The sequence below is a fragment of the Oncorhynchus nerka genome, linkage group LG7, assembly GCF_034236695.1.
Source record: "Oncorhynchus nerka isolate Pitt River linkage group LG7, Oner_Uvic_2.0, whole genome shotgun sequence".
Classification (NCBI taxonomy): Eukaryota; Metazoa; Chordata; class Actinopteri; order Salmoniformes; family Salmonidae; genus Oncorhynchus; species Oncorhynchus nerka.
Genome location: NC_088402.1, coordinates 58,343,546 through 58,369,146, shown reverse-complemented (window position 1 = coordinate 58,369,146; position 25,601 = coordinate 58,343,546). Strand labels below are relative to the sequence as shown.

Genomic DNA, 25,601 nt, shown 5'->3' with positions numbered 1-25,601 from the left:
ATGCCAGATGTCCAGTAGTTCAAAGTTACTTGCCTTGATGACAAAGTGTAAACCGAGAGAGAGCGCGCCGGTTATGTAAGTACAATGTCGGTCTGGTACATTTTGTCCATTTTGTGGATGACCCTTGAAAAATATGCGTTTGGAATTCCTCCCGCATGGAAAAGGCGAGTGGATCATTTCTGGATGGGCAGCTATTTTGGAAAGAAGGCTGCTACGATTGATGCAGTGGGATGTTTTGATTAGTGTGCCATGAATGGAACAACCGACCGTAGCTAATGCTTAAGCGCTTTTTTCTCTCGCTTCTTTGCTTTAGGCCTAGTCACTGTAGCATTGGCAGACTTAACTTTACCCAAATCGGAGTCCGTTTTGAGTTGGGACACAGTGGAACAGGTGTCCACCTCAATACAACTATTCTTAGCTTACACTTTGCTAGTTCTTCCATTACCTATTATTTGGGTTTTGTTTAGTGTTTGTGTATTTGTGAACCACAAAGCCTCATTAAAGACAAGGCCAACCTCTGATAAAGGGGTTGTTAAACGTCCTTTAGTCAATGAGTCTAACTTATTACACCAGTCAGATAATGGTTGCTACATCCCCCATCCGATAGCTCTTTCATATCTCCTATCATCTTTTCCATCCCACCTCTCACCCTTGTTTTTTACGCTGGTATTGTATGAAGAGAACTGTTTTCCAGCCATTTAATTGGACGTTTGCCTCCTTTCATCCATCGAGTGGTCTGGAATAGCGTTCTCTCAGGGGCCTGTTTTCAATTTCTCCCAGCCTTGATGAATGATGGGAGCCAGCAGCTCAGTGTTTTCAATCTCCCCATCTGGTTCTCACCTCTCCAGGATTTCCCATAAAATAACCTAGTATTTTGCCCATGAGACTCCTGTGCACCAAGCAGCCTGTTCTATTCCATCACTTTGGTTGGTGTATATAGAAGTAAGAGATTTCTTGGGCCATTGCATGATATTCTTCAGTCAGGACATTTGGAAGATTGTCTTTGCAGTGGATTGCAATTAAATGTTTTCCTTAATAAAGAGAGAAAGCTGTGTGTAAGGTATCAGGGACTCTGTTGCTGGTGGGCTTAGTAATGAACCTTCATTTTGGCATTTGAACGCCAAAAAGTCATCTCAAAACGTAGTCTAGTCAGACCATATGGGTCTTCATTTATTTAGCATTTAGGCATTTCAAATCTGTGGAAGGCATTTACAGAAGCGGAAATGCACAGTTTTCCATTATCCACGCCGTCCTAGGAATTGAAAGCGACTTTGATGATGCTCCACAGCCGTCCAGATGCAGGGGTATACAGTATGAATAAGGCATGAGGGACTTTGAGGCAGCAAAAATGATTTAGGAGCTGCGACCTGGGGTTAATCCATTAGACCACTGCGGTAGGTGAGCCTAGGGCCCTGTTCAAATACTTAAAATCCTTCTTTCATTTCTTCCTTCATTGCTTGAAGTAATTACCAATCTGAATGGAAACCATCCTTTCACTTAGGCTATTTAATCACGTCGGCTTAGGTATTAAGATAAGGAAGGAAGGATGTTTTCTTGGCCTTTTCTAAAAGGCCTATGTTCTTTTTCCTTGTCGCTTTTGCTGTCTGGTAGCTAGGCACTCCGCTCAAGAAATTCATACAATTAGAGGATCAAAGCAATATCATTTTGATAGAATGACGTGTCATTCAAATTCCCTGTCATTTTATAACATTTTGTGTTAAATTTAAATGTTTTCTCGTTTGAATTAAATGATTGGAGCCTGGACGGAGTCTCTCTGGTGCTGTTGCTAATATAAAGGCCTCTTAAAGAAAGGGCTGATTTAATTTACAGTTTGATCGTGAGACTGGTAGCACGATCGCTTATTGCAGTGGCTGGAACCGAGTGTCATTGCATCTGGCCCATCTGTTTATAACAAATACGCGGCCATAATGTTTCCCGTGGAAATGAAATTTCAAATAAAGTTTGGTATGCTCAGATGTAAGGGGCTGCAACCTCTTAAGCAGAAGCTATCCTGTCCGACTGTGAGATGGGTACCCATCCAGTGCTGCTCGTCCTAACTCATATGCGTTATTTACATTTTGTACAGTCCTCCGACCAGGTTTCTATAAAACATTTTTTAAATAACTTTGGGGTTTAATAGTGCCACACTAAACATTTTAAAACTGACACAGATGCAGTATTGAGATGTGCTTCCCTCATCACAAGATAAAAATGTAATAATATTATATATATTTTTAAAAATGTTTTATTTGCCTTTTGAAATAAGCTCTCCCTACCATATACATTACATTGCTAACTACCTTTGCTAACTGCCATTGCTAACTACCATGTAATGCTAGTAATCATAAGTGAAGTGCAATGCTTGACATCCATCAATATGAAATGCACTCTGAAATGTTGTGTAGAAGGTAAGAGCTCTTACTAAAATTGATGGCTTCCGGCCGTCTACTGGAATGTTTGATAGTTTTATGAATACTTAGTTTCTTCTCAGCAGCATCTGAAAGACTATATATGATTGTATATCTCCTTGACGGCATATTGATTTAGTCATTTCCTTAATTTGACTTTTAAGATACTGCCTCTTTTACAGCGCCAGCAAAAGGACCAATAGCCAACGTCTCCCTCAGTACGATATCTTGATATAAATAGCAGAGGCTTTGGCAGTACCCTTTTGAGAAAGTAGGGCTTCCCTGTAAATGAACTGTAAAAGTCCCCCGCCAGGCCCTACAGTGGACAGATCGAAGAAATGACGTCTCAGACATTAGCACAGGGGCATTCCACATACACAACCCAAAGGTTACACCTGGCCATAGGGTTCCTTGATTAATGAGGAATTCGACGGGAACTTCCCAGTTCTCCTTGGGAGCCCAAGCCCCACTCCGCAGCTGCCAGTGGAAACCTTTTTGGACTGGTGGACCCACAACCTCTGCATACATGAGCATGGCTCTGTCATTTGTCTTCTATCTTAAATTATCCTCAGAATTTGTCACCGTCCCTAAGCTCCCAATGACTTACTTTTAAGAATGTCGCTCGTCCGCCAGTCTTTCTCGGGAAGGTGAGGAATGGAAGCACCCACACTATTTGGAATGTCCTCCATCCTGACCGTCGCTCCTATTTGAAGAGACTGCACAGGCAGCGCATCTTGCTGAAGGCATTCCACTATATACTCTTACCATTTCAGTATGTAGTTGAAAAGCCCTGTTATTAATTTCTTTATGTGGTATTGACTGGGCGGGCAGTCGTGGAAAACGTGTGTGTGTGTGTGTGTGTGTGTGTGTGTGTGTGTGTGTGTGTGTGTGTGGTGTTTCCTGGAGTTTGGCTATGTGACCTGTGGCATGTATGTCAGTGTGACCTGAGAGTCAGAGATCAGTGGTGGCTGAAGGCAAAGGCTTGGTCATTGTTGGTCAGAGACAGGAGGGTGATCAACTGTCTGCTTCTCGAACCTACTGTTGCTCTTTCACCGAACCAGCTAACCATTGGGGACTTGTGATAATTTGATGATATTGAACTAAGACAGGCGGCTAGATGAATAAACCACATTGACTACCATCAGCAACACACTTTGTTTTTTTAAAAATACACATTTATTTTCTATCCCACAAAACAACACAATATAGAGCTGTACACGTTTTACAAAGGACACAATTCCCCAAAAATCTACATGTTATTTTCTCTCACAATAAAAATCTTTCGGGTACTTCTGATGAAAGTACATTGGGTGGTCGTTCCCATTCCAGCAGCTCACAAAGGCCCATTGCAAAACACTTGATGGATCTTCATAATTTTTTTTTTGCATTGTCATACCTGCCAAATACATGTAATCAACTTAACCACAGGCTAGTAGACAGCTTGAGTTAGGACTGATAAATATACCCTATTGCTTTGAGACAGATGGAGGGAAGCAACATTCAGTTACCCTTACAGAACAGTGGTAGAGAGGCTTCTGTAAAGCTTTTAAGAAAATAAAGTATTTCAACGATAAATACAAAACTAACTACAATTTACAATCAAACATGTTAAATGCATTACGCATTCAACCCATAGAAATATTCCAGGCAATAACAAAGGTCAAGGGGAAAGACTTTGGTTTCTCAGAGGCTTTGTTAAATCTCTCGGCAAGCATGCACATCATCCAGGGTTTGAAGTTCGAAGCGTTTATGGTTGAAAATTCTGTGGCCGGATCTTCATCTCCACCCTCTTCAGGGAGTAGTTGGGCCCGTGCCAGCCGTACCAAGTGATTCCATCTGAGTTCTTGATGTGGTCGCCATAGCGATAGAACACGCCATTCAGGTTGGAGTCAGTGCAACAGTTGTACCAGTAACCACCTGTAGGGGAAAATAGTAAAATAGTAATAGGAAAGAAATTGAAAGGTGTTCAAGGAATCGATTCCAATGAATTCTTACATGGAATCAATCTTAATCTATTCATCTAAATTGTGATTTAAACCCGAGTTGAAGTATTTTGTACCTTTGCGTAGTGAAGCACAGTCGTCCACACATTTGTCGTTGTCCTTGCCCTTGGTGCTGAAGTTGGTGTTGTTGTGGTAGCGCAGAGAGTCCCCGGCATTTCCACTATAGTTGGCGATGAAGAGTTTGTAGCTGTTCAACTCGTTTTTCACTGTGAAGTAGCTGTACTCTGCAAAGCGGGTCTGGCCTTCCCAGTCCTTCATTGGAGAACAGAAAACACAAATAGTATCTGATTTACATATTTGCTGCACAGCTTGTGGTAAAACTACGCAACTGACAATTATTGAACTTTGTAGTTAAAATAGTAATGTTATCACTTTTGGCGAAGCAAGAGGTTTACCACATGCCCATGAGTTTTCTTTTTACTGTGTATTGGGTGGTCTGTCTTCAGTCTCCTGGCTCCTAACTGATGTTAGCAACCTCCCACTTGCTAACATCAGTTTCCCAGGAGTGATGTGTGTCAGAACCATGGAAAGCTTTACCAAGTTATCTATTTTACTACTTTCAATATCTGGGGCCTGGTCTAAGCGGCTAGCCTGGTTTGGGTTTCCCACCCTCAGCCGTCCTTTGTACCTCCATCTCTATCCTCAGTGTGCTGGGTTGCCTTGTCATACGGAAGACGTTGTCATTGCCCAGCCAGAAGTCTCCGCGGATGGTGCCAAAGCCGTTCTTGTACTGTTTCCAGTCGCGGTTGAAGGAGGTCAGGCCCACCTTGCGTCTCTGGATGATCGTCCACCCACCGCCATTGCTTTCCATGTCACAGAATACCTGAAACCAACAGCACAGGTTAAACATGCGGATCAGGGTTGTGGGTTCGATTCCCACGGGGGACCAGTACAAAAATGTATGTACTCACAACTGTAAGTTGCTCTGCATAAGAGCGTCTGCTAAATGACTAAAATGTAAATGTAAACAACTTACCCCAACAAGTCTGTGCAAGTCTACAGAGTAGTCTACAGAGACTACAATGTAGCAGGTATGTGTGAACCTAAAACTTGTTTGCAGTTACAGGGTTCATCACTTACGTTGATCTCAGGGGTATTCAGGAAGTCATCTGCAGGCAGTTTGTACTCCCCCGAGATCTTGTAGTTCTTGGTGTACAGGGATGCGCAGTCGTAGACAGCATCTAGAAAATAAAGGTTATGTCATTAGAGATGGCCAAACCAGATGCCGTTTCATGGTGGATTTAAAAAATCCTAATTGACTGAATTATGGGAATGGATGTCTGGCAGAGAAGTCAGACTTTTGAGATAAAAGGATATTATCCACGGCATGGTTCAGTTTCTTTGCGTAGTTCTCTCAATTGTTCATGTGATGGTATGGTGATGCGGTTAGTGGTGCTCTGAGATCACTGGGGAGAAATGGATCCAATGCATCAAAAGGGGGCTGAAGTGTTTTCGAGGCTGAAGTGGAATCACTCCGATCTTTGCTTTTCTTCCTGCTCTGCTTCCCCGTCTGCACAGTGTCTCTGTAATTTGTCTTTTTTATAAAGCTTCTCTCTGTTTACCGTGCCTGAATCATAAAAGCAACACTGCTAAGACTGGCTAATAGGGTATGAAAAGAGTACACTTCGACATGCCTGGTTAAATCTCCCCACAGTGATGAATGGTTTGGTTAAGTTCAGATGACTGATGGAAACAATTTGGCTTTGATGGAGGTGGTCTTTATTGACAGACTTCGTGCAGACAGGAGACTACGAGTTCAAATTATGGCTTTTGGTTGCCATGAGACACCCAGACAGGCTTGCACACTATAATCTCCATTATCACCAATTGATGGCAGCTGTTTGGTGCCCAAGATTCAGAGCCACCACAGCTAATTATAGTTTGTCCAAAAATATGTTTCTAGTGTCCTGTAAATTTAAAATGCTTGTATTTTTGACAAACAACACCACCCTACATACCAATCTAATAGAACACATTTTGTTTGGTTGTTTAATGGTTTTGAAACTAATAGTCGCGTCTCTCTTTAAGGGGTATTTTTAAGTGGATCGTTTTCTGACTGCAGACTGACTGACTGTCATAAAGAGGAGGAAAAAATACATTTAAGACAACCAAATTTCCTGTGTGTCTGACATTAGGTGTGTGCTATGAATATATATATATATATGGCAGTGTGTAATGTATGGCAGCCAGTGATATGATTTTCACACCTGTGGAGAGCATCTGGCAGAATATGCTGAGCAGGCAAGCGCGATAGAGAGGGAGAGAGAGAAGAATCGTCTGGGTCTAAACTTAACTGGGTCTGCCATGTGGAGCTGGACAGATTTCCACTCTGGCCATTTGTCACAGTCACTACTGTACTACTGCATTCACCTACTCAAAGGCTATTATTTTCACCAGAAAACCTTTTTGAGTTTTATTCCTACTAATTATTCAATTTCAAACCGTTTTTGATGCCTTAATTTAGCCTCTTTTTTTTTCTCCACTGAAGTTAAGTAATGAAAACACGACATTTTAAATTTAATTTGTTTAATTTCTCTTTTCTTCTTTGTTGCTGTGGTGCAATGAACAAATTAAAGGGGCTTAATTCCCTGACCCAAGAACCTGGGATACATCCACATGGTAAGTTCTTACCTGACGAGGTCTGAATGGCAGACTCCACGGCTTGTAGCTGCATGATCTCCACCCGGTTGTTGATCTCGGAATACTTGCTCTCGGCCTCTGTGACGCGGGCCTCCTGCTGCCGGTTCTGCTTGTCCAGCTCCATCATCTGCCGAACTACGTTCATCAAGTCTGCCTCCTGCTTGCGGTTCAGCTCCTCCAGGATGCTGGTTAGGTTGGCCACCTGTACCTTCAGGGAGCGCACCTCATCGCAGCACTGTGCCTTTGGAGGCTTGGGTGGCGCCAGCCTCTTCCTTGGGTTCTGTGCCCACGCTTCTGTCAGCACCAGCAGCAGGGTGACAGTCAGAGCCACCGTGCGCAAAGACATCTTAACCATTTTCTATGTTTCAAAAATGTGATACTTGCACCTATGTTCTTGCTCTGCTGGAATACAAGCTGTCCTGGTCCAGTCTGATTCTTTAGCGGTGCTGGAGGTCCTGAAGAGGCTAAGTGAACAGGATTGGTTGGAGTGAGTTAGGAATCAAAGTCCTGACTGGTTGAAGTGAAGCTCCCTTTAGCCAACTGTTTGCTCAGGCTCTTTGCTCCTCAGTAAAGCACTGCTGTGGCTGGTGCATCTTAAATATTTTTGACATATGTGCCCTCCCCTTTTGTGGTTGTGCTCACAGTCACTGACCCCCCTCCAACCCTCTGGGCGGAGGGCCTTCCCCACCCCTGTTTCTCCCCCCCTCCACCTCTCCATCTCTCTCTCGCTCACTCTTGTTGGTTCTGCACTGTGTCTCGTTTCTTTGTCAGGTGTTGAAAGTTTATTTTTCGCCCTGTCTGAAAGAGCACAGAAGGGAGCGGCTTTGTATCCAATAGCCTTTCCTTCCCTATGACTCGTCTTTATACAGAGGCATACCTTGCTAATTACTTTTGATACTTGTATCAAGCTTTGTGATTTTACTGCTCAAAGTAATGGTATGTGTGCAACGTATCTTTGGCTTGCCTTCACACCTGAAGGTAGTCCTTTTTAATGGTAGTTGTGTGTCACCCTCGGGAACGTTTCAGCAATAAACGCTGCCTCTTTACATGCCAAAGGAATTTAAGGTGCTAAGTACTCTTAATTGAGGGTTAAGCACACGTATGTTATCGATGCCACTGTGTGTGTTTCTGTCCCTTTCTTGCACAGTGGATTAACAATATGAGTGACAATGAGTAAACATGAGTGACAATAAATCAACCAGTTACTGTACATCGAGGGACAAGCTAGCCACAAAAGAGCTGAATGAATGTCAAACCTCCACCAGAAAGGACTTGGCTTTTATACTTTTGTTTGTGTTTGGGATTTAAAGTGTGTGTGCGCGCTGTGCTCCTCAGTTTGATGTCCTTGTGATCGAATGCCCCGACAGTGAGAACCAAATAGTTTCCTCAATCAACATGTCTTCAGAACTATCTACAGCGCCTTCAGAAAGTATTCATATCCCTTGACTTATTCCACATTTTGTTGTTACAGCCTGTATTCAAAATGGATTAAATAGATTTTATTTTATTTTATCATCCTTCTACATATATACCTCATAATTACAATGAAAACATATATTTTTTTAAATGTTGTGAAAATGAAATGCAGAAATATCTCATTTACATAAGTATTGACACCCCTGAGTCAATACATGTTAGAATATTTGGCATTGATTACAGCTGTGAGTGTTTCTGGGTAAGTCTAAGAACTTTCCACACCTGTATTGTGTGACATTTGCCCATTTTGTTATTTTCAAAATTCTTAAGTTCTGTCAAGTTGGTGGTTGATCATCGCTAGACAGTCTTGCCGTAGATTTAAGTCAAAACTGGAACTCGGCCACTCGGGAACTTTCACTGTCTTCTTGGTAAGCAACTCCAGTATTGATTTGGCCTTGTGTTTTAGGTTATTGTCTTGCTGAAAGGTGAATTCATCTACTAGTGTCTGGTGGAAAGTAGACTGAAACAGGTTTTCTTCTAGGATTTTCCTGTGCTTTCAAAAAAAACTTCCGTTCTTAGTGATTACAAGCATACCCATAACACGATGCAACCAATACTATGCTTCAAAATATGGAGCATATGGTACTCAGTAATGTGTATTGGATTTGTGTATTGGATTTGCGAAAACATAACAACACCTAGTATTCAGGACACAAAGTGAATTGCTTTGCCCCATTTTTTTGCCTTTTTGCAAACAGGATGCATTTTTGGAGAGAATGCTAAGAGTGTGCAAATCTGTCATCAAGTGAAAGGGTGTTTACTTTGAAGAATATATTTGGATTTATTTAACACTTTTGGTTACTACATGATTCCATGTGTGTTTTGTTTTGATGTCTTCACTATTATTCTACAATGTAAAAAATAAAGGAAAACCATTTAAGTTGTTCTAGGTAGGTCTTCTAAAACATTTGACCGTGTGTGTGATATATATATATATATACTGTAACCGGTCACATATGGCATCAAAATGTTGGCCACATGCTATACCTTGTCACCTCTTTCACAAGAAATTCACAAGAATTTCTGCTGTGAATAAAGACTTAGAGGAATACAAATCACAATATTTTCCTCATGTCATGCCCATTGAGTATATTTTTTTGTGTAGCGTTTGGTTTAGTCATCAGCGTGAGTCAGTCTTTAGGAAATATGTGGATAATACGATTTCCTAGATATTTTGTGTAGCGTTTGGTTTAGTCATAAGCGTGAGTCAGTCTTTAGGAAATAAGTGGATAAAACGCTTTCCTAGATATTCTCGATGCATAAAAACTGTGTTGTGAATCATATTTCACTCTCAAGCAATATGTCCCTGAGGCCTTGCTATTCATTGGGCCTGGAATCTGTCAAATAGCACTAGTGCTGGAACTTCCTGCTGGATGCTAGTTCATACTGTTAGCACCACGTTGCTTTTCCCCCCAGATTCACTGTTTTCTCAAAATATTCTCTTGCTTCGCACCATGCGGCATGTGAAGAATGCAGAGCACCCATTGACATTAGAGGTGTTAAGACCAATAAACCTCCGCGAAGGCCCCCTATTTGTGTGGCTCCCATGGATAGCCCTTATAGTTTTCTATGCAATTTAAAAAACACATTAAGAGCTCGCCCTGCTGCTCCCAACACGATGTTTCTCTACTTTTGATAAGCATGTGGTGTTTTCCACAAGCACATGGAGTAGCCAGCCAGGATCCCCAGGCTCAGGTTATGCATTTGTTTTGCGTAACAAGCTCTATTTTGGTGGCCTCTGTCACATTCTAATGTCTTGATTCCATCTTTAAAATGCAGCAAAATGATTACATACTTTAATGAGTTTACCTCCCAGATTGGAAAGTTGTGGTATTGTGTTTACAATTTGAGTGACTGAACATGTTTGAATTCAGTGTATTGCTAGTTTATGGGGATATCGTCTAGACCTAGGCCTATATGATCAGGACATTACACCATTTAAAAAAAAAAAAACATTTAACCTGTCTTCTCTTAAGAGTAAAGTATTTTACTGCAAGATATGGTTGTTCTTTAAATTATATATTTTTATTTAAACAGAAAAATGAAGTGAATTGCCCAAATTATCTTAAATAAATTAAAGGTTACATTTAAAATCAAACAAATTGTGTGATGGCCACAGTTAAATTAGTGAAAGAATTTCAACAATTGCAACTCTCTTTGTGAATTGCAGTATGTAATTTATTTAAAATCAACTTGTGTATCTATTGACCAACATATTTATTCCTAAATAATCTGGTCTGCGGACTTCCGTAGGCTCCAAACAACCTTTTTTTAGAGCCATTTTTGTCAGGTATCTGCAATACAGGTATGATTGAAGAATGAAGCTGGTGTTAATCGTGGGCTTTGCTACACAGAAATCAGCAGTTGTCTACTCCATTGTCAGACTTGGATTAAATCAGTAGACCTACAGTGCCTTCAGAGCTCCTTGACTTGTTCCACATGTTGTTAGGTTACAGGCTTATTATGAAATTAATTGAATAGTCCCCCCCCCTCAATCTACACACACTACCTCATAATGACAAAGCAAAAACAGGCTCTTAGAAATTTTTGCTAATTTATTAAACAATAAGGAGCTGAAATATCACATTTTCATTGGTATTCAGACCCTTTACGCAGTACTTTGTTGAAGCACCTTTGGCAGCGCTTACAGCCTCGAGTCTTCTTCTTGGGTTTGATGCTACAAGCTTGGCACACCTGTATTTGGTGGTTTCTCCCGTTCTTCTCTGCAGATCCTCTCAAGCTCTGTTAGACTGGGTAGGAAGCGTTGCTGCACAGCAATTTTCTGGTCTCTCCAGAGATGTTTGTTTGGGTTCAAGTCCGTGCTCTGGCTGGGCCACTCAAGGACATTAAGACTTGTCCTGAAGTGACTCCTGTGTTGTCTTGGCTGTGTGCTTAGGGTCGTTGTCTTGTTGGAAGGTGAACTTTTGCCCCAGTCTGAGGTCCTGAGCACTCTGGAGCAGGTTTTCATCAAGGATCTCTCTGTACTTTGCTCCGTTCATCTTTGACTCAATCCTGACTACACTCCCAGTCCCTGCCACTGAAAAACATCCCCTCAGCATGATGCTGCCACCTCCATGCTTTTACCGTAGGGATGGTGCCAAGTTTCCTCCAGACCTGACGCTTGGCATTCAGGCCAAATAGTTATTTCTTGGTTTCATCAGACCAGAGAATCTTGTTTTCTCATGGCCCTGGAGTCTTTTGGTGCCAAGCGGGCTGTTATGTGCCTTTTACTAAGGAGTGGCTTCCGTCTGGTCTCTCTACCATAAAGTCCTGATTTGGTGGAGTGCTGTAGAGATGGTTGTGCTTCAGGAATGTTCTCCCATTTCCACAGAGGAACTCTGGAGCTCTGTCAGAGTGACCATCAGGTTCTTGGCCACCTCCCTGACCAAGGCCCTTCTCCCCTGATTGCTCAGTTTGGCTGGGAGGCCAGCTCTAGGAAGAGTCTTCATGGTTCCAAACTTCTTCCACTTAAGAATAATGGAGGCCACTGTGTTCTTGGACCTTCAATGATGCAAAAATGTTTTGGTACCCTTCCCTAGATCTTTGCCTTCGACACAATCCTGTCTCTGAGCTCCACGGACAATTCATTTGATCTCATGGCTTGGTTATTGATCTGACATGCATTCTCAATTGTGGGACCTTATAAACAGTTGTGTGCCTTTCCAAATCATGTCCAATCAATTATATTTACCACAGGTGGACTCAAATGAAGTTGTGTGAACATCTCAATGATGATCAAGGGAAACAGGATGCACCTGAGCTCAATTTCGAGTCTCATAGTGAATGGTCTGAATACATACGTTATTTACATATTTCTGTTTTGTATTTTTAATAAATAAGCAAACATTTCTAAAAATCTGTTTTTTCCGCTTTGTCATTATGGGGTATTGTGCGTAGATTGGTGAGGATTCTTTTTTAAATCCATTTTTAGAATACGGCTGTAACGTAACACAATGTGGACAAAGTCATAGGGTCTGAATCCTTCCCGAAGGCACTGTTTATCAATATCTTTGAAAATGCCTTATCTTTAGCTTCATAACAATTCAATCTGTTTTATTTATTTATTTTATCACATTTTGGACAAGAGTGAGGCTATCTTTCCACAAGCCTACCTTTTGTTCCTGCAGTGAGGACGATTTACCATATCCATCATTTTTTTCCTCATAATTTATCTGCAGATAATCGGCAAAAAGCCTACCAGAATACAAATATGGGAGCCAAATGAACGGCTCTCTAACCGATGTGTTTCGGTAGGCTACTGACAAGTCACTCATTTTAACATCAGTGTCTGGCAAGTCCTAATGGACTATATATCAAAAATACAAATGAGATCTTTAGTTTACTTATCCCGATGTGATACCATGGACATTATTGAATGTCAAAGAGATGAAGGAGATTGACTTTATTCAGTCAGTTCGACACCTTTTATAAACTAGTTAAGCTTGCTGTTCATCAATCAAAGCACCGTTAGCCTATGCGCCATCACTTTGTGGGTTCATATGAAACATGCAAAATAAATTAAATGAATGTGCTAGATACAATAAACTATGTGGATTTCGACTAGTCGTTACAATAGACGATGAAGGAGCATCATGCTCTCTCCCTCCGTGTAAAGACATTTGACTGCAACCACAGCGCACACACACACACACACACACACACACACACACAGAGAGAGGAACCGGGACAGACAACTGTCAAACCCTCAGTGTTTCCCTGTCAATACTCACTTTGTCAATAGATCGGTAGAAGATGCATACTGTTCATTCTAGCGGGGAAGAGTTTGGCAGACTTTTTTCTGAATTTAAAAGTAGTATGGTTTATTCATATCATTCATTCAAGCGGGAGAGGGCTTGGTGGACTTTTTTCCTGCAAATTGTAAAGAAGTAGCCCAGTTAATTTAAGTGAAAAAAGTACCTGGCTGAAAATGTGTGGAACCGGCTGTATAGCCGACGCTAGTGGAAAACACTGCGCTTGAGCTGATGGAATGAATCGTGCCAAGTGTTTCTCATCAGAAGTTGCTCACCGCCAGACATCTTCTTTCGAAAAACCCCTGTAAAGCGTTTGAAATCAAACTGTCCGGTGACCAGAGGGCCAAGCTGTCCGTCTCAGTCAAAGCACTCATGGGTTCAATTAGGGAGAGGGACGTAACGGGAGCCAACAAATTCCAGGGCTCCTCTCTGAGCTAAAATTATATAACATGTATTAAAGTAAAGTCTTCCACCTGATGTCAAGTACCTCTGCACAGATGACCTTTTTTATTTTTTTATCGTAGAACAAGTTGCTTGAATCAGATGTACAAATGCAAACCTTGTTTTATCCTTTTACTTTTATGCACACAGACCTACATTGATGTATTTAGAGCTATTCTGTACTGCTATTATGATGCGTATTAAGTAAAACATTCCATTTCAAACGAAGATACACTGCCTTCAGAAAGTATTGACTTATTCTACTTTGTGTTACAGCCTGAATTCAAAATTTATTTGAGAAATAATCTCACCCATCTACACACAATGCCCCATAATGACAAAGTGAACAAAATGTTTTTAGAAATGTTTGCAAAGTTATAGAAAATGAAATACAGAAATATCTCACGCAAGTATTCACAGCCCTGAATCAATCATTTGTAGAAGCACCTTTGGCAGGGATTACAGCTGTGACCCCTTCTGGGTAAGTCTCTAAGAGGTTTCCACACCTGGATTGTGCAACATTTGCCCATTTGATTATTTTCAAAATTCTTCAAGCCCTGTCAGTGGTTGTTGATCATTGCTAGACAACCATTCTCAGGTCTTGCCATAGACTTTCAAGCAGATTTAAGATGATGCTAACTCGGCCACTGAGGAACATTCATTGCCTTCTTGGTAAGCAATTTCAGTATAGATTTTCTTGTGTTTTAGGTTATTGTCCAGCTTAAATGTGAATTAATCTCCCAGTGTCTGGTGTAAAGTAGACTGAACCAGGTTTTCCTCTACTATTTTGCTTGTGCTTAGCTTCATTCTGTTTATTTTTTATCCTGAAACTCCCCAGTTCATAGCGATTTACAAGCATACCCATAGCATGATGCAGCCACCACTATGCTTGAAAATCCAGGGAGTGGTACTTAGTCATGTTGTTGTATTGGATTTACCCCAAACATAACAATTTGTATTCATGACGAAAGGTTAGTTGCTTTGCCACAATACTTTAGTGCCTTATTGCAAATGGGATGCATGTCTTGGAACATTGGTATTCAATACAGGCTTCCTTCTTTTCACTCTTTCAATTAGGTTAGTATTGTGGAGTAACCACAATGTTGTTCATCCATCCTCAGTTTTCTCCTATCACAGCCATTAAACTCTTAACTTTTTTAAAGTCAACATTGGCCTCATGGTGAAATCCCTGAGCGTGTTTCCTTCCTCTCCGGCAACTGAGTTAAGAATGACACCTGTATCTTTGAAGTGGCTGGGTGTATTTATACACCATCAAAGTGTAATTAATAACTTCACCATGCTCAAAGGGATATTCAACGTCTGCTTTTTTTGTCTACCAATAGGTGCCCTTCTTTGCAAGGCATTGGAAAACCTCCCTGGTCTTTATGGTTGATTCTGTGTTTGAAATTCACTGTTTGACTGAGGTACCTTACAATCATCATCTGTATGTGTGGGGTACAGAGATGAGGTAGTCTTTCAAAAAGACTTATTATGTGACTTGTTAAGCACATTTTACTCCTTAACTTATTTATGCTTGCCATAACAAAGGGGCTGAGTACTTATTGACTCAAGACAATTCAGCTTTTACTTCTTTATTAAATTGTGAACAATTCTAAAAACATCATTCCATTTTGACGTTATGGGGTATTGTGTGTATGTCATTTTTAATCCATTCAGGCTGTAACACAAAACAAAGTGGTGTGAATACTTTCTGAAGACATTCCAGGGTTGAAAATGTATGTAGATATTAAATTACCTTTCTGTTACCTTTGGTCTTTGCTGTGATTTCCATCAAATTGTTAGTGATGTGAATTCTTCTGTAATTCTCTGTGGTCTGTACTGAGTTAATGCCAAACAGATTTGTGGTCCATAACTACAGTAAGCTCTGAAACTATTGGGACAGTAGCAAGTGTTTTGTTATTTTGGCTCTGTATTCCAGCACTTTGGATTTGAAATAATACATATGACTATGAAGTTAAAGTGCAGATTTTCAGCTTTAATTTGAGGGTGTTTTCATCCATATCGGGTGAACCGTTTAGAAATCACAGGACTTTGTGTACGTAATCCCTTCATTTTAGGGACCAAAACTATTGGGACAAATTCAGACCCCTTGACTTTTACCTCATTTTATTACATTACAGCCATATTCTAAAATGGGTTAAAATAGTTTTTCCCCCCGCATCAATCTACACACAATATTCCATAATGACAAAGCAAAAACAGGCTTTTAGACATTTATGCAAATGTAGTGAGAGTAAAAAACTGATATGACATTTGCATAATAATTCAGACCATTTCCTCAGTACTTTGTTGAAGCCCCTTTGACAGCAATTACAGCTTCGAGTCTTCTTGGGTATGACGCTACATGCTTGGCACACCTGTATTTGGGGAGTTTCTCCCATTCCTCTTTGCAGATTGGATGGGGAGCGTCGCTGCACAAATATTTACAGGTGTGTCCAGAGATGTTCGTTCGGGTTCAAGTCCGGGCTCTGGCTGGGCCATTCAAGGACATTCAGAGACTTGTCCCGAAGCCAGTCCTGCGTTGTCTTGGCTGTGTGCTTAGGGTCGTTGTCCTGTTGGAAGGTGAACCTTCGGCTGTTGGAAGGTGAACCTGCTCAGAGAGCTCAGGACTTCATCAAGGATCTCGCTGTACTAGGGCCTCCCGGGTGGCGCAGTGGTTAAGGGCGCTGTACTGCTGTGCCATCAGAGACTCTGGGTTCGCGCCCAGGCTCTGTCGTAACCGGAGGTCCGTGGGGCGACGCACAATTGGCCTTGCGTCATCCGGGATAGGGAGGGCTTGGCCGGTAGGGATGTCCTTGTCTCATCACGCACCAGCGATTCCTGTGGCGGGCTGGGCGCAGTGCGCGCTAACCAAGGTGCACGGTGTTTCCTCCGACACATTGGTGCAGCTGGCTTCCGGGTTGGATGCTCGCTGCTGTTAAGAAGCAGTGGTTGGTTGTGTATCGGAGGACGCATGACTTTCAACCTTCGTCTCTCCCGAGCCCGTACGGGTGTTGTAGCGATGAGACAAGATAGTAGCTACTAAAACAATTGGATACCACGAAATTGGTAGAAAAAAGGATCTCGCTGTACTTTGCTCCGTTCATCTTTCCCTTCATCCTGACTTCTCTCAGTCCCTGCCACTGAAAACCCCACAGCATGATGCTGCCACCACCATGCTTCATCGTAGGGATTGGGCCAGGTTTCCTCCAGACGTGACACTTGGCAAGAGAGTTAAATCAGACCAGAGAATCTTGTTTCTCATGGTCTGAGATTCCTTTAGGTGCCTTTTGGCAAACTCCAAGCGAGGAGGAGTGGCTTCCGGGTTCAAGTCACTACCATAAAGGCCTGATTGGTGGAGTGCTGCAGTGATGATGGTCCTCCTGGAAGGTTCTCTCATCCCCACAGAGGAGCTATGGAGCTCTGTCAGAGTGACTATCGGGTTCTTGGTCCTTCACCCCCGATTTACTCAGTTAGGCCTAACGGCCAGCTCTAGGCAGAGTCTTAGTGGTTCCAAACTGCTTCCATTTAAGAATGATGGAGGCCACTGTGTTCTTGGGGACCTTCAATGCTGCAGAAATGTTTTGGTAGCCTTCCCCAGATCTGTGCCTCGACACAATCCTGTCTCGGAGCTCTACGGACAAATTCTTAGATCTCATGGCTTGGTTTGTGCTCTGACATACGCTGTCAACTGTGTGACCTTATATAGACAGGGGTGTATAATTTTTCTTTTTTGTAGAAACATCTCAAGGATGATCATTGGAAACAAGATGCACCTGAGCACAATTTTGAGTCTCATACCAAAGGGTCTGAATACTTATGTACATAAGGTATACCTGTTTTCACTTTGTCATTATGGGGTATTGTGTGTAGATTGATGAGGAAAATGTTTTAATTTAATCAATTTTAGAATAAGGTGGTTACGTAACAAAATGGAAAAAGTCAACGGATCTGAATACTCTCTGAATGCACTGTATATATGTATTAAGTAGTCAAAAGTTAAGTATTTGGTCCCATATTCACAGCACGCAATGACTCCATCAAGCTTGTGACTCTACACATTTTGTTGGGTGCATTTGCTGTTTGTTTTGGTTGTGTTTCTGATTATTTTATGCCCTTAGAAATTCATGGTAAATAGTGTATTGTGTCATTTTTGAGTCACTTTTATTGTAAATAAGAAAATGTTTCATTCATGTGGATGCTAAAATGATTACAGATAATCCTGAATGAATTGTAAATGAAGAGTGATAAAGTTGGATGCACAAATTTGTCCCAATACTTTTTTTTGGTCATTGTATAATTTAAAATCCAAAGTGTTGGAGTATAGAGCCAAAACAATAAAGAATGTTCCACTTGTCCTAATGCTTTTGGAGCTCACTGTAAATTGACGAAAGATGAAAGATTTCTGGATACTGGGATAACATCGGTCTCGGAGGGATTGCTATTTATTTGAATTGCAAACGGTTTAATTAGAATCAGTTTAAATTTAAACAGTTGCTCCTGCTCAATGTGCATAAGCGTTGATTTACTTGCATGTGATAGAATGCTACATTCTACCTGGTCCCATCAGATAATCTGGCACACGTTAGCCCTATGCTAACCTCACCAGACAGACGGGGATTATTTCCTGAAACATATTCTGCATCAGCCAATTAGAAATGTTGACGTAGATGGACGAGCACAAACACTTGTCCATAAGCGCGTCCTTCACAAAGTAAAGCACTCTCTTTATCCTACAGGTGTCAGTATTGTGTTAGTTATTTTAAAGACGTTTACCGCGAGTCTGGACTCGAAACCACTTTGAAGAGCATCCACTGGCAGATCTGTGCGTTCAAGGCTGTGCATTGCGATCCCCATATACTAGTGATGTCACTATACCAGAATTTTACTTAAACTGATTCCAGGTTTAGTTTCACAATACTCGATACCATCACAAAACTCAATAACCAAACAATACCAAAACAATATCAAAGCGATACCACGGCAGAAGAAGCAGGCATAATAGCTATTGTCACAGAATACCACTTGATCCAGACAGATAAACTCAGCTACTGCTCTGTTCAAGCTTTGGGCATCTTTTGAGGTAATTACAATTTCGTTACATTAGACTCTTTTGACGTAACATTTTTTCAGAGACAGCCATGTATGCAGTAATGAATCAATTATACAATCTTACTATCAGTTTGACTGTTTTTATTACCAATCGAACTACATAATGGTAATAATTTATTTGAATTGTTAATCTATATTGATAAATTGGGTAAATCAAGATGTAGCCTAGGCCTAGCCACAATACAGGTGAATGCATATTCAGTAGGAGTATGCATGGAGTTATTGAGCTTGTTTTGGCTGATTTCGTGGTGCTACAGATGACAATCAATCTGTTTCCCTTCCATTTTGGACTTATTTTATTGTACTGATCATAAACATTTGCATATACACTGCCGTTCAAAAGCTTGGGGTCACGCAGAAATGTACTTGTGTTTGAAAGAAAAACACATTCCCCCCCTTTAAAATAACATCAAATTGATCAGAAATACAGTGTAGACATTGTTAATGTTGTAAATTACTATTGTAGCTGGAAACGGGCAGATTTTTTTATGGAATATCTACATAGGCGTACAGAGGCCCATTATCAGCAACCATCACTCCTGTGTTCCAATGGCACGTTGTGTTAGCTAATCCAAGTTTATCATTTTAAAAGGCTGATTGATCATTAGAAAACCCTTTTGCAATTATGTTAGCACAGCTGAACACTGAAGCAATAAATCTTTCCTTCGTTAGACTAGTTGCGTATCTGGAGCTTCAGCATTTGTGGGTTCGATTACAGGCTCAAAATGGTCAGAAACAAAGAATTTTCTTCTGAAACTCGTCAGTCTATTCTTGTTCTGAGAAATGAAGGCTATTCCATGCGAGAAATTGCCAAGAAACTGAACATCTCGTACCATGCTGTGTACTTCTCCCTTCACAGAACAGCGCAAACACTCTCTAACCAGAATAGAAAGAGGAGTGTGAGGCCCCAGTGCACACCTGAGCAAGAGGACAAGTACATTAGAGTGTCTAGTTTGAGAAAGACACCTCACAAGTCCTCAAATGGCAGCTTCATTAAATAATAGCCGCAAAACACGTCTCAACAGTGAAGAGGCGACTCCGGGACGCTGGCCTTCTCGACAGTTTCGAAGGTCCAGAAAGGTGCATTAGGAGACCACTAATATGGTGTATTTTGTCAGGTGCTAAGATACCATAGGAAAATATGGTCTTCTTCTGACACGGAGGTGATCTCTCATTTTCAACTCCCTGACAGTTAATGCTGTAGCCTATTTTACATTCAGCAAGCAAAAGCAGCCATGCATCTCTCCTCCAATAGGCTATTAGTAAAGAAAATTTGTCTTGGTGTCCAACAAACAACTGAGGTCTGACTTTTCCTGGGACTCTACAATATTTAAGAGTAATAGTCAAGGCAGCGGAGAGGCCAGGTGTGTAATTGTGTAACAAAACAATGAAGACAGACTACATATCTCAAACCTGCCGAAGTCAGAAATGCATGCATATTAGTCCATAATTCATTAGTTCAATGTTAGGCTTAATACTGCAGTTAATATATCCAGTCAATTGACACAGCGAAAGAAAAACAGTTATCAGGTAACGAAATCACAGGTAGCCTACAAAAATGATAGTAGCTGCTATAGGCTATATTACATAGATGTGTAGGCTAGACTTACATATACAACGTCTTATATGCATTTTTATAATCACCTACTTTGTCACATATGCGTTACTTGACTCAAGGACCAACAGTGGACCATTTTACTCCTCAAATAAAAACCTTGCCCCAAGGTAGATTTGAACTCGCGGCCGTCATACCTTGCTGTCTCTGGGCCTACTGTTTTAGTTTAATGATGCCAGCAATTAGTGATAGTGGTAAGAGTAAATGAACTATTTGACAAGACCACAGGCGTCTTAGACTTAGTTTTTTCTTTTTACGATGTTTTAGGATATAAGCATAATAGACCCACGTCTTTATTGATGTGTGAAAGCACACGAATGTGTGTAAAACATGGGATTTTCACTTGTACGAAAACCTTGTTTAACGTTAGTACTAGTAGCTAGAAGTCTAGTCAAGAACGCATCAATGCAATATGCCAACACACAACATTTTCTTACACACCAACGGAAACAAGCCTGCATAGAAAATAGTCTATTGACAGTTGGTGAATGCATATACTGGAAGTGTACAGTGCATTTGGAAACTATTCAGACCCCTTGACTTTTTACACATCTTGTTACGTTACAGCCTTATTCTAAAATGGATTAAATAAATAAAAATCCTCATCAATCTACACCCAAAACCCCATAATGACAAAGCAAAAACAGTTTTTTATAAACTAATCAAAAATAAAAACATACCTTATTTATAAAGTATTCAGACCCTTTGCTATAAGACTCGAAATTGAGATGGGGTGCATCCTGTTTACATTGGTCATCCTTGAGCTGTTTCTACAACTTGATTGGAGTCCACCTGTGGTAAATTCAATTGATTGGACATGATTTGGAAAGGCACACACATGTCTATCTATATAAGGTCCCACAGTTGACAGTGCATGTCAGAGCAAAAACCAAAGCATTGTCTGTAGAGCTTGAGACAGGATTGTGTCGAGGCACAGATCTGAGCAAGGGTACCAAAAAAATGTCTGCAGCATTGAAGGTCCCCAAGAACACAGTGGCCTCCATCATTCTTACATGGAAGAAGTTTGGATCCACAGAGACTCTTCCTAGAGCTGGCCACCCAGCCAAACTGGGCAATCGGGGGAGAAGGGTCTCCGGTCAGGGAGGTGACCAAGAACCCAATGGTCGAGATGGGAGAACCTTCCAGAAGGACAGCCATCTATGCAGCACTCCACTAACCAGGCCTTTATGGTAGAGTGGTCAGATGGAAGCACATGACAGCCTTCTTGTTTTGCCAAAAGGCACCTAAAGGACTCTGAACATGAGAAACAAGATTCTCTGGTCTGATGAAACCTAGATTGAGTCACATCTGGAGGAAACCTGTCACCATCCCTACGGAGAAGCATGGTAGTGGCAGCATCATGCTGTGAGAATGTTTTTCAGTGGCAGGGACTGGGAGACTAGTCAGGATCGAGGAAAAGATGAACGAAGCAAGGTAGAGCGATCCTTTATGAAAACCTGCTTCAGAGCGCTCTGGACCTCAGACTGGGGCTAAGGTTCACCTTCCAACAGGACAACAACCCTAAGCAGACAGCCAAGACAACACAGGAGTGGCTTTGGGACAAGTCTCTGAATGTCCTTGAGTGCCCCATCCAGAGCCCGGACTTGAACCTGATCAAACATCTCTGGAGATACCTGAAAATAGCTGTGCATCGACGCTCCCCATCCAACCTGACAGAGCTTGAGAGGATCTGCAAAGCAGAATGGGAGAAACTCTCCAAATACAGGTGTGCCAAGCTTGTCGTGTCATACCCAAGAAGACTCGAAGCTGTAATCGCTACTGAAGATGCTTCAACAAAATACTGAATAAGGCTATGAATACTTATGTAAATGTGCTAGAAATTTCTAAGAGCATGTTTTTGCTTTATCTTTATGGGTTATTGTGTGTAGATTGATGCAGGGGAAAAACAGGCTGTAATGTAACAAAATGTGGAAAAAGTCAGGGGGTCTGAATACTTTCCAAATGCACTTTGAATGTATTGATCCATTTGAAAGTGTATTGGATATTGATATAGTACATGTACTATACTTGTGCTTCTCAAATGTGTTCTTTCTTATTTCATAGGGCTACTGATATTCTGTAATTGTGCTTTAAATGACAATTAAACGGAATGTACACAAGGCCTCCATGTGAGGATGCTTTTCAATATTCAGCTTAACATTTTGTTTTATTTTATTCAAATAACACGTGACCTAACCCACAAAAATCTAGATAGCCAGGCAGGCATTGCAATGCAATAAATAGTTCTATATTCCGCTATAATGAGTACCTCTGTATGCACCTTGGCATCCACCAAGCGTCTGAGCGGATGAGCTCAAGCCCAGCGGGTCTGGTGGCTCAGGCAGCCATGGCTACCAGGTGGTGTAGATTAGAGCTCGGTGGACAGGGGCCAGATACTCACCGCCCAGTCACTACCCTACTAAAACGTTAGCCGCAATGGAACAGAGGATACAGCGAGTTCACAGTATTCTTATCCCAACGAAGCAGCCGTCTACTGCTCTTCTTCAAAGAGATGGTGCGTGACAATGTGCCGGGAAAACAGAAGTCTTCCCGACTTTTGACTTCTGGTAGATCACAATTAAATCTGGTTCCATATTTGTGGGTTTGAGCGGATCTCCTTGTTTTTATTCAATTCTACTTGCAAAATATTTTGTAGGTATTTGCTAAAAGGCCCTGTTGGCATGCATCTCTTCTTAAGTCATCTTTTCTCCAATCCATTTTGTATTTTGGAATAAAAGGATGGAATTTCTGAATGAGCTTTTGGTTTACAGTGCCTTCAGAAAGTATTCACACCCCTTGACTCTTTCCACATGTTGTTTTACAGCATGAATTTAAAATAGATTAAATTCAGATGTTTTGTCACTGGCCTACATACAGTACCCCATAATGTCAGTGGAATTATGTTTTTGTCTTTCGTCAATAAGTATTCAACCCCTTTGTTATGGCAAGCCTAAATAAATTCAGGATTAAAATTTTGTCACATAATAAATTGTATGGACTCACTGTGTGAAGAAACTAGATTTTTGAATGACTACCTCATTTCTATACCCCACACATACAATTATCTGTAAGATCCCTCAGTCAAGCAGTGCGTTTCAAACACAGATTCAACCCCAATGACCAGGAAGGTTTTCCAATACCTAGCAAAAACGGGCACCTATTGGTAGATGGGTAAAAAATAAAAAGCAGACATTTAATATCCCTTTGAACATGGTGAAGTTATTAATTACATTTTGGATGGTGAATCAATACACCGAGTCACTACAAAGATTCAGGCGGCCTTCCTAACTGCCAGAGAGGAAGGAAACCGCTTCGGGATTTCACCATGACTTTAAAACACTTTATTGGCTGTGATAGGAGAGGATGGATCACCGACATTGGAGTTACTTCACAATACAAACCTAAATGATGGATGAGAAAAAATTATCAATTTAATATATTTTGAATTAAGGCTGTAACACAACAAAATATGGAATAAGTCAAGGGGTGTGAATACTTTCTGAAGGTACTGTACCTTTTTCAAAGTCAAAGGAAAACCTGTAACCAATTGGCAACATGCATTATTAAGACAACAATACACTTGTTCCATTGTTTTAAGGTTAAGGGAAAACTTAATTATTACATATGTTGTTTAATATAGAACTATTTATTCCGCTACAAGACCATGGTGCTTGCCTACGGAGCTGTGAGGGGAACGGCACCTCAGTACCTCCAGGCTCTGATCAGGCCCTACACCCAAACAAGGGCACTGCGTTCATCCACCTCTGGCCTGCTCGCCTCCCTACCACTGAGGAAGTACAGTTCCCGCTCAGCCCAGTCAAAACTGTTCGCTGCTCTGGCCCCCAATGGTGGAACAAAACGCCAGGACAGCGGAGTCAATCACCACCTTCCGGAGACACCTGAAACCCCACCTCTTTAAGGAATACCTAGGATAGGATAAAGTAATCCCTCTCACCCCCCCTCCCCCTGAAAAGATTTAGATGCACTACTGTTCCACTGGAGGTCATAAGGTGAATGCACCAATTTGTAAGTCGCTCTGGATAAGAGCGTCTGCTAAATGACTTAAATGTAATGTAAATGTAAATGAGAACAAAGGCAAAAAATGTACCTGAATGTTGCAAGGAGTAGAATCATTTGAACAGAGGCAGATGTCCAGTGTATAATTTTGACTGAATGCTGTCAATATGTATGGAAACCAAGTCCTCCAACATTGTCCATGGTTCCTTTGTCTGTGTCCAAATAGCAACGGCAACATTCCAATGAGGTCATAGTGTCTGACTCTAATGGCAGGAAATGGATCCTTTCTTCCCATGGCTTCTTGACCCTGAGGTGAGGGTCCCAGGAAAGCCATTCTGTGGAGGTGTCCCAATGTGTTAACAGCACAGAGTAAACAGAGATGGAATTGCTTCTCCAGCTGACGTCTCAGTGGCCCTTTAACACGCTAAATTAACGCTGGCTAAAACGTGCAGGAGAACGTTATATTGGCCATTCTTGTGGTACTGGTATTCTAAATGTGTAGTTGGTTTTTGATTCATTTGTAGCCTGCATGAATAGATGTACTTAATGAACCAAACAATCGTTGCTTTAATGCCCTGGTAAATGTACCGAATCGATGAAACAAATAGCTTCTTATAGACCTAATACACTTCGATGTGAACCGTGGCAAACAAAGTTGATCTTATGAGAATGCTGTGATGCTGTCAGTCAGATATTTGGCCTAGCCTTCTTACTTTGGGCAATTTCCCTGAAATGCTTTCTTGTACATTTCTTGTACATCACCTGTCCTCGCAAACGTTTGAGAGGACAGGTGAGTCAGTGTTTGATCATTACTACTAATGAGTATCTGTCAGTTACTGCTAACATTGGGACCATGTTGTTTGATTGACTTTTTCAAATTCCAGAGGGAATGTTTGACTGCTAGAGCTTATACTCTGTCTTAACCTTGTCATGTACAACAAGTTGTTTGACTAGACACTAGCCCTGCAGCTACTCCATTCTGCTAGTTTATACCTCATCACATTGCTGTAAATATAAGGTCATCTCTGAAGGATCTGATGTTTTCAAAGGGCTCTTTGTGCAAAGCACCCAAGTGGTTTTTGGAAGCAGTGGAGTGTGAGCTGTCAAGAAGAAGGACTCCGCCCATTTCCCATCTGTG

General features: G+C 41.3%; 2 protein-coding genes across 3 annotated transcripts in view; one reads left to right on the top strand and one right to left on the bottom strand.

Annotated features, from left to right (window-relative positions):
• The window catches only part of mtor (mechanistic target of rapamycin kinase), a 132,396-nt gene that overhangs the window by 24,032 nt on the left and 82,763 nt on the right, over positions 1-25,601 (top strand). The window lies entirely within an intron of this gene.
• LOC115132059 (angiopoietin-related protein 7-like) lies at positions 3,562-7,631 on the bottom strand. The gene is made up of 5 exons (XM_029664277.2): positions 7,043-7,631; positions 5,492-5,592; positions 5,040-5,234; positions 4,468-4,663; positions 3,562-4,325 (listed from the first exon to the last, which is right to left on the bottom strand). The coding sequence occupies exons 1-5, from the start codon at positions 7,404-7,406 to the stop codon at positions 4,156-4,158; spliced, it is 1,026 nt and encodes a 341-aa protein (XP_029520137.1). The 5' UTR covers positions 7,407-7,631; the 3' UTR covers positions 3,562-4,155.

Excerpts from the sequence above, each read along its gene's own strand:
- LOC115132059 (XM_029664277.2), bottom strand. The coding sequence starts at position 7,406 with ATGGTTAAGATGTCTTTGCGCACGGTGGCTCTGACTGTCACCCTGCTG. Across the intron at positions 5,593-7,042 it reads TGCCATTCAGACCTCGTCAG|ATGCTGTCTACGACTGCGCA; the intron begins GTAAGAACTTAC and ends TTTATTTTCTAG. Across the intron at positions 5,235-5,491 it reads TGAATACCCCTGAGATCAAC|GTATTCTGTGACATGGAAAG; the intron begins GTAAGTGATGAA and ends TGTTGGTTTCAG.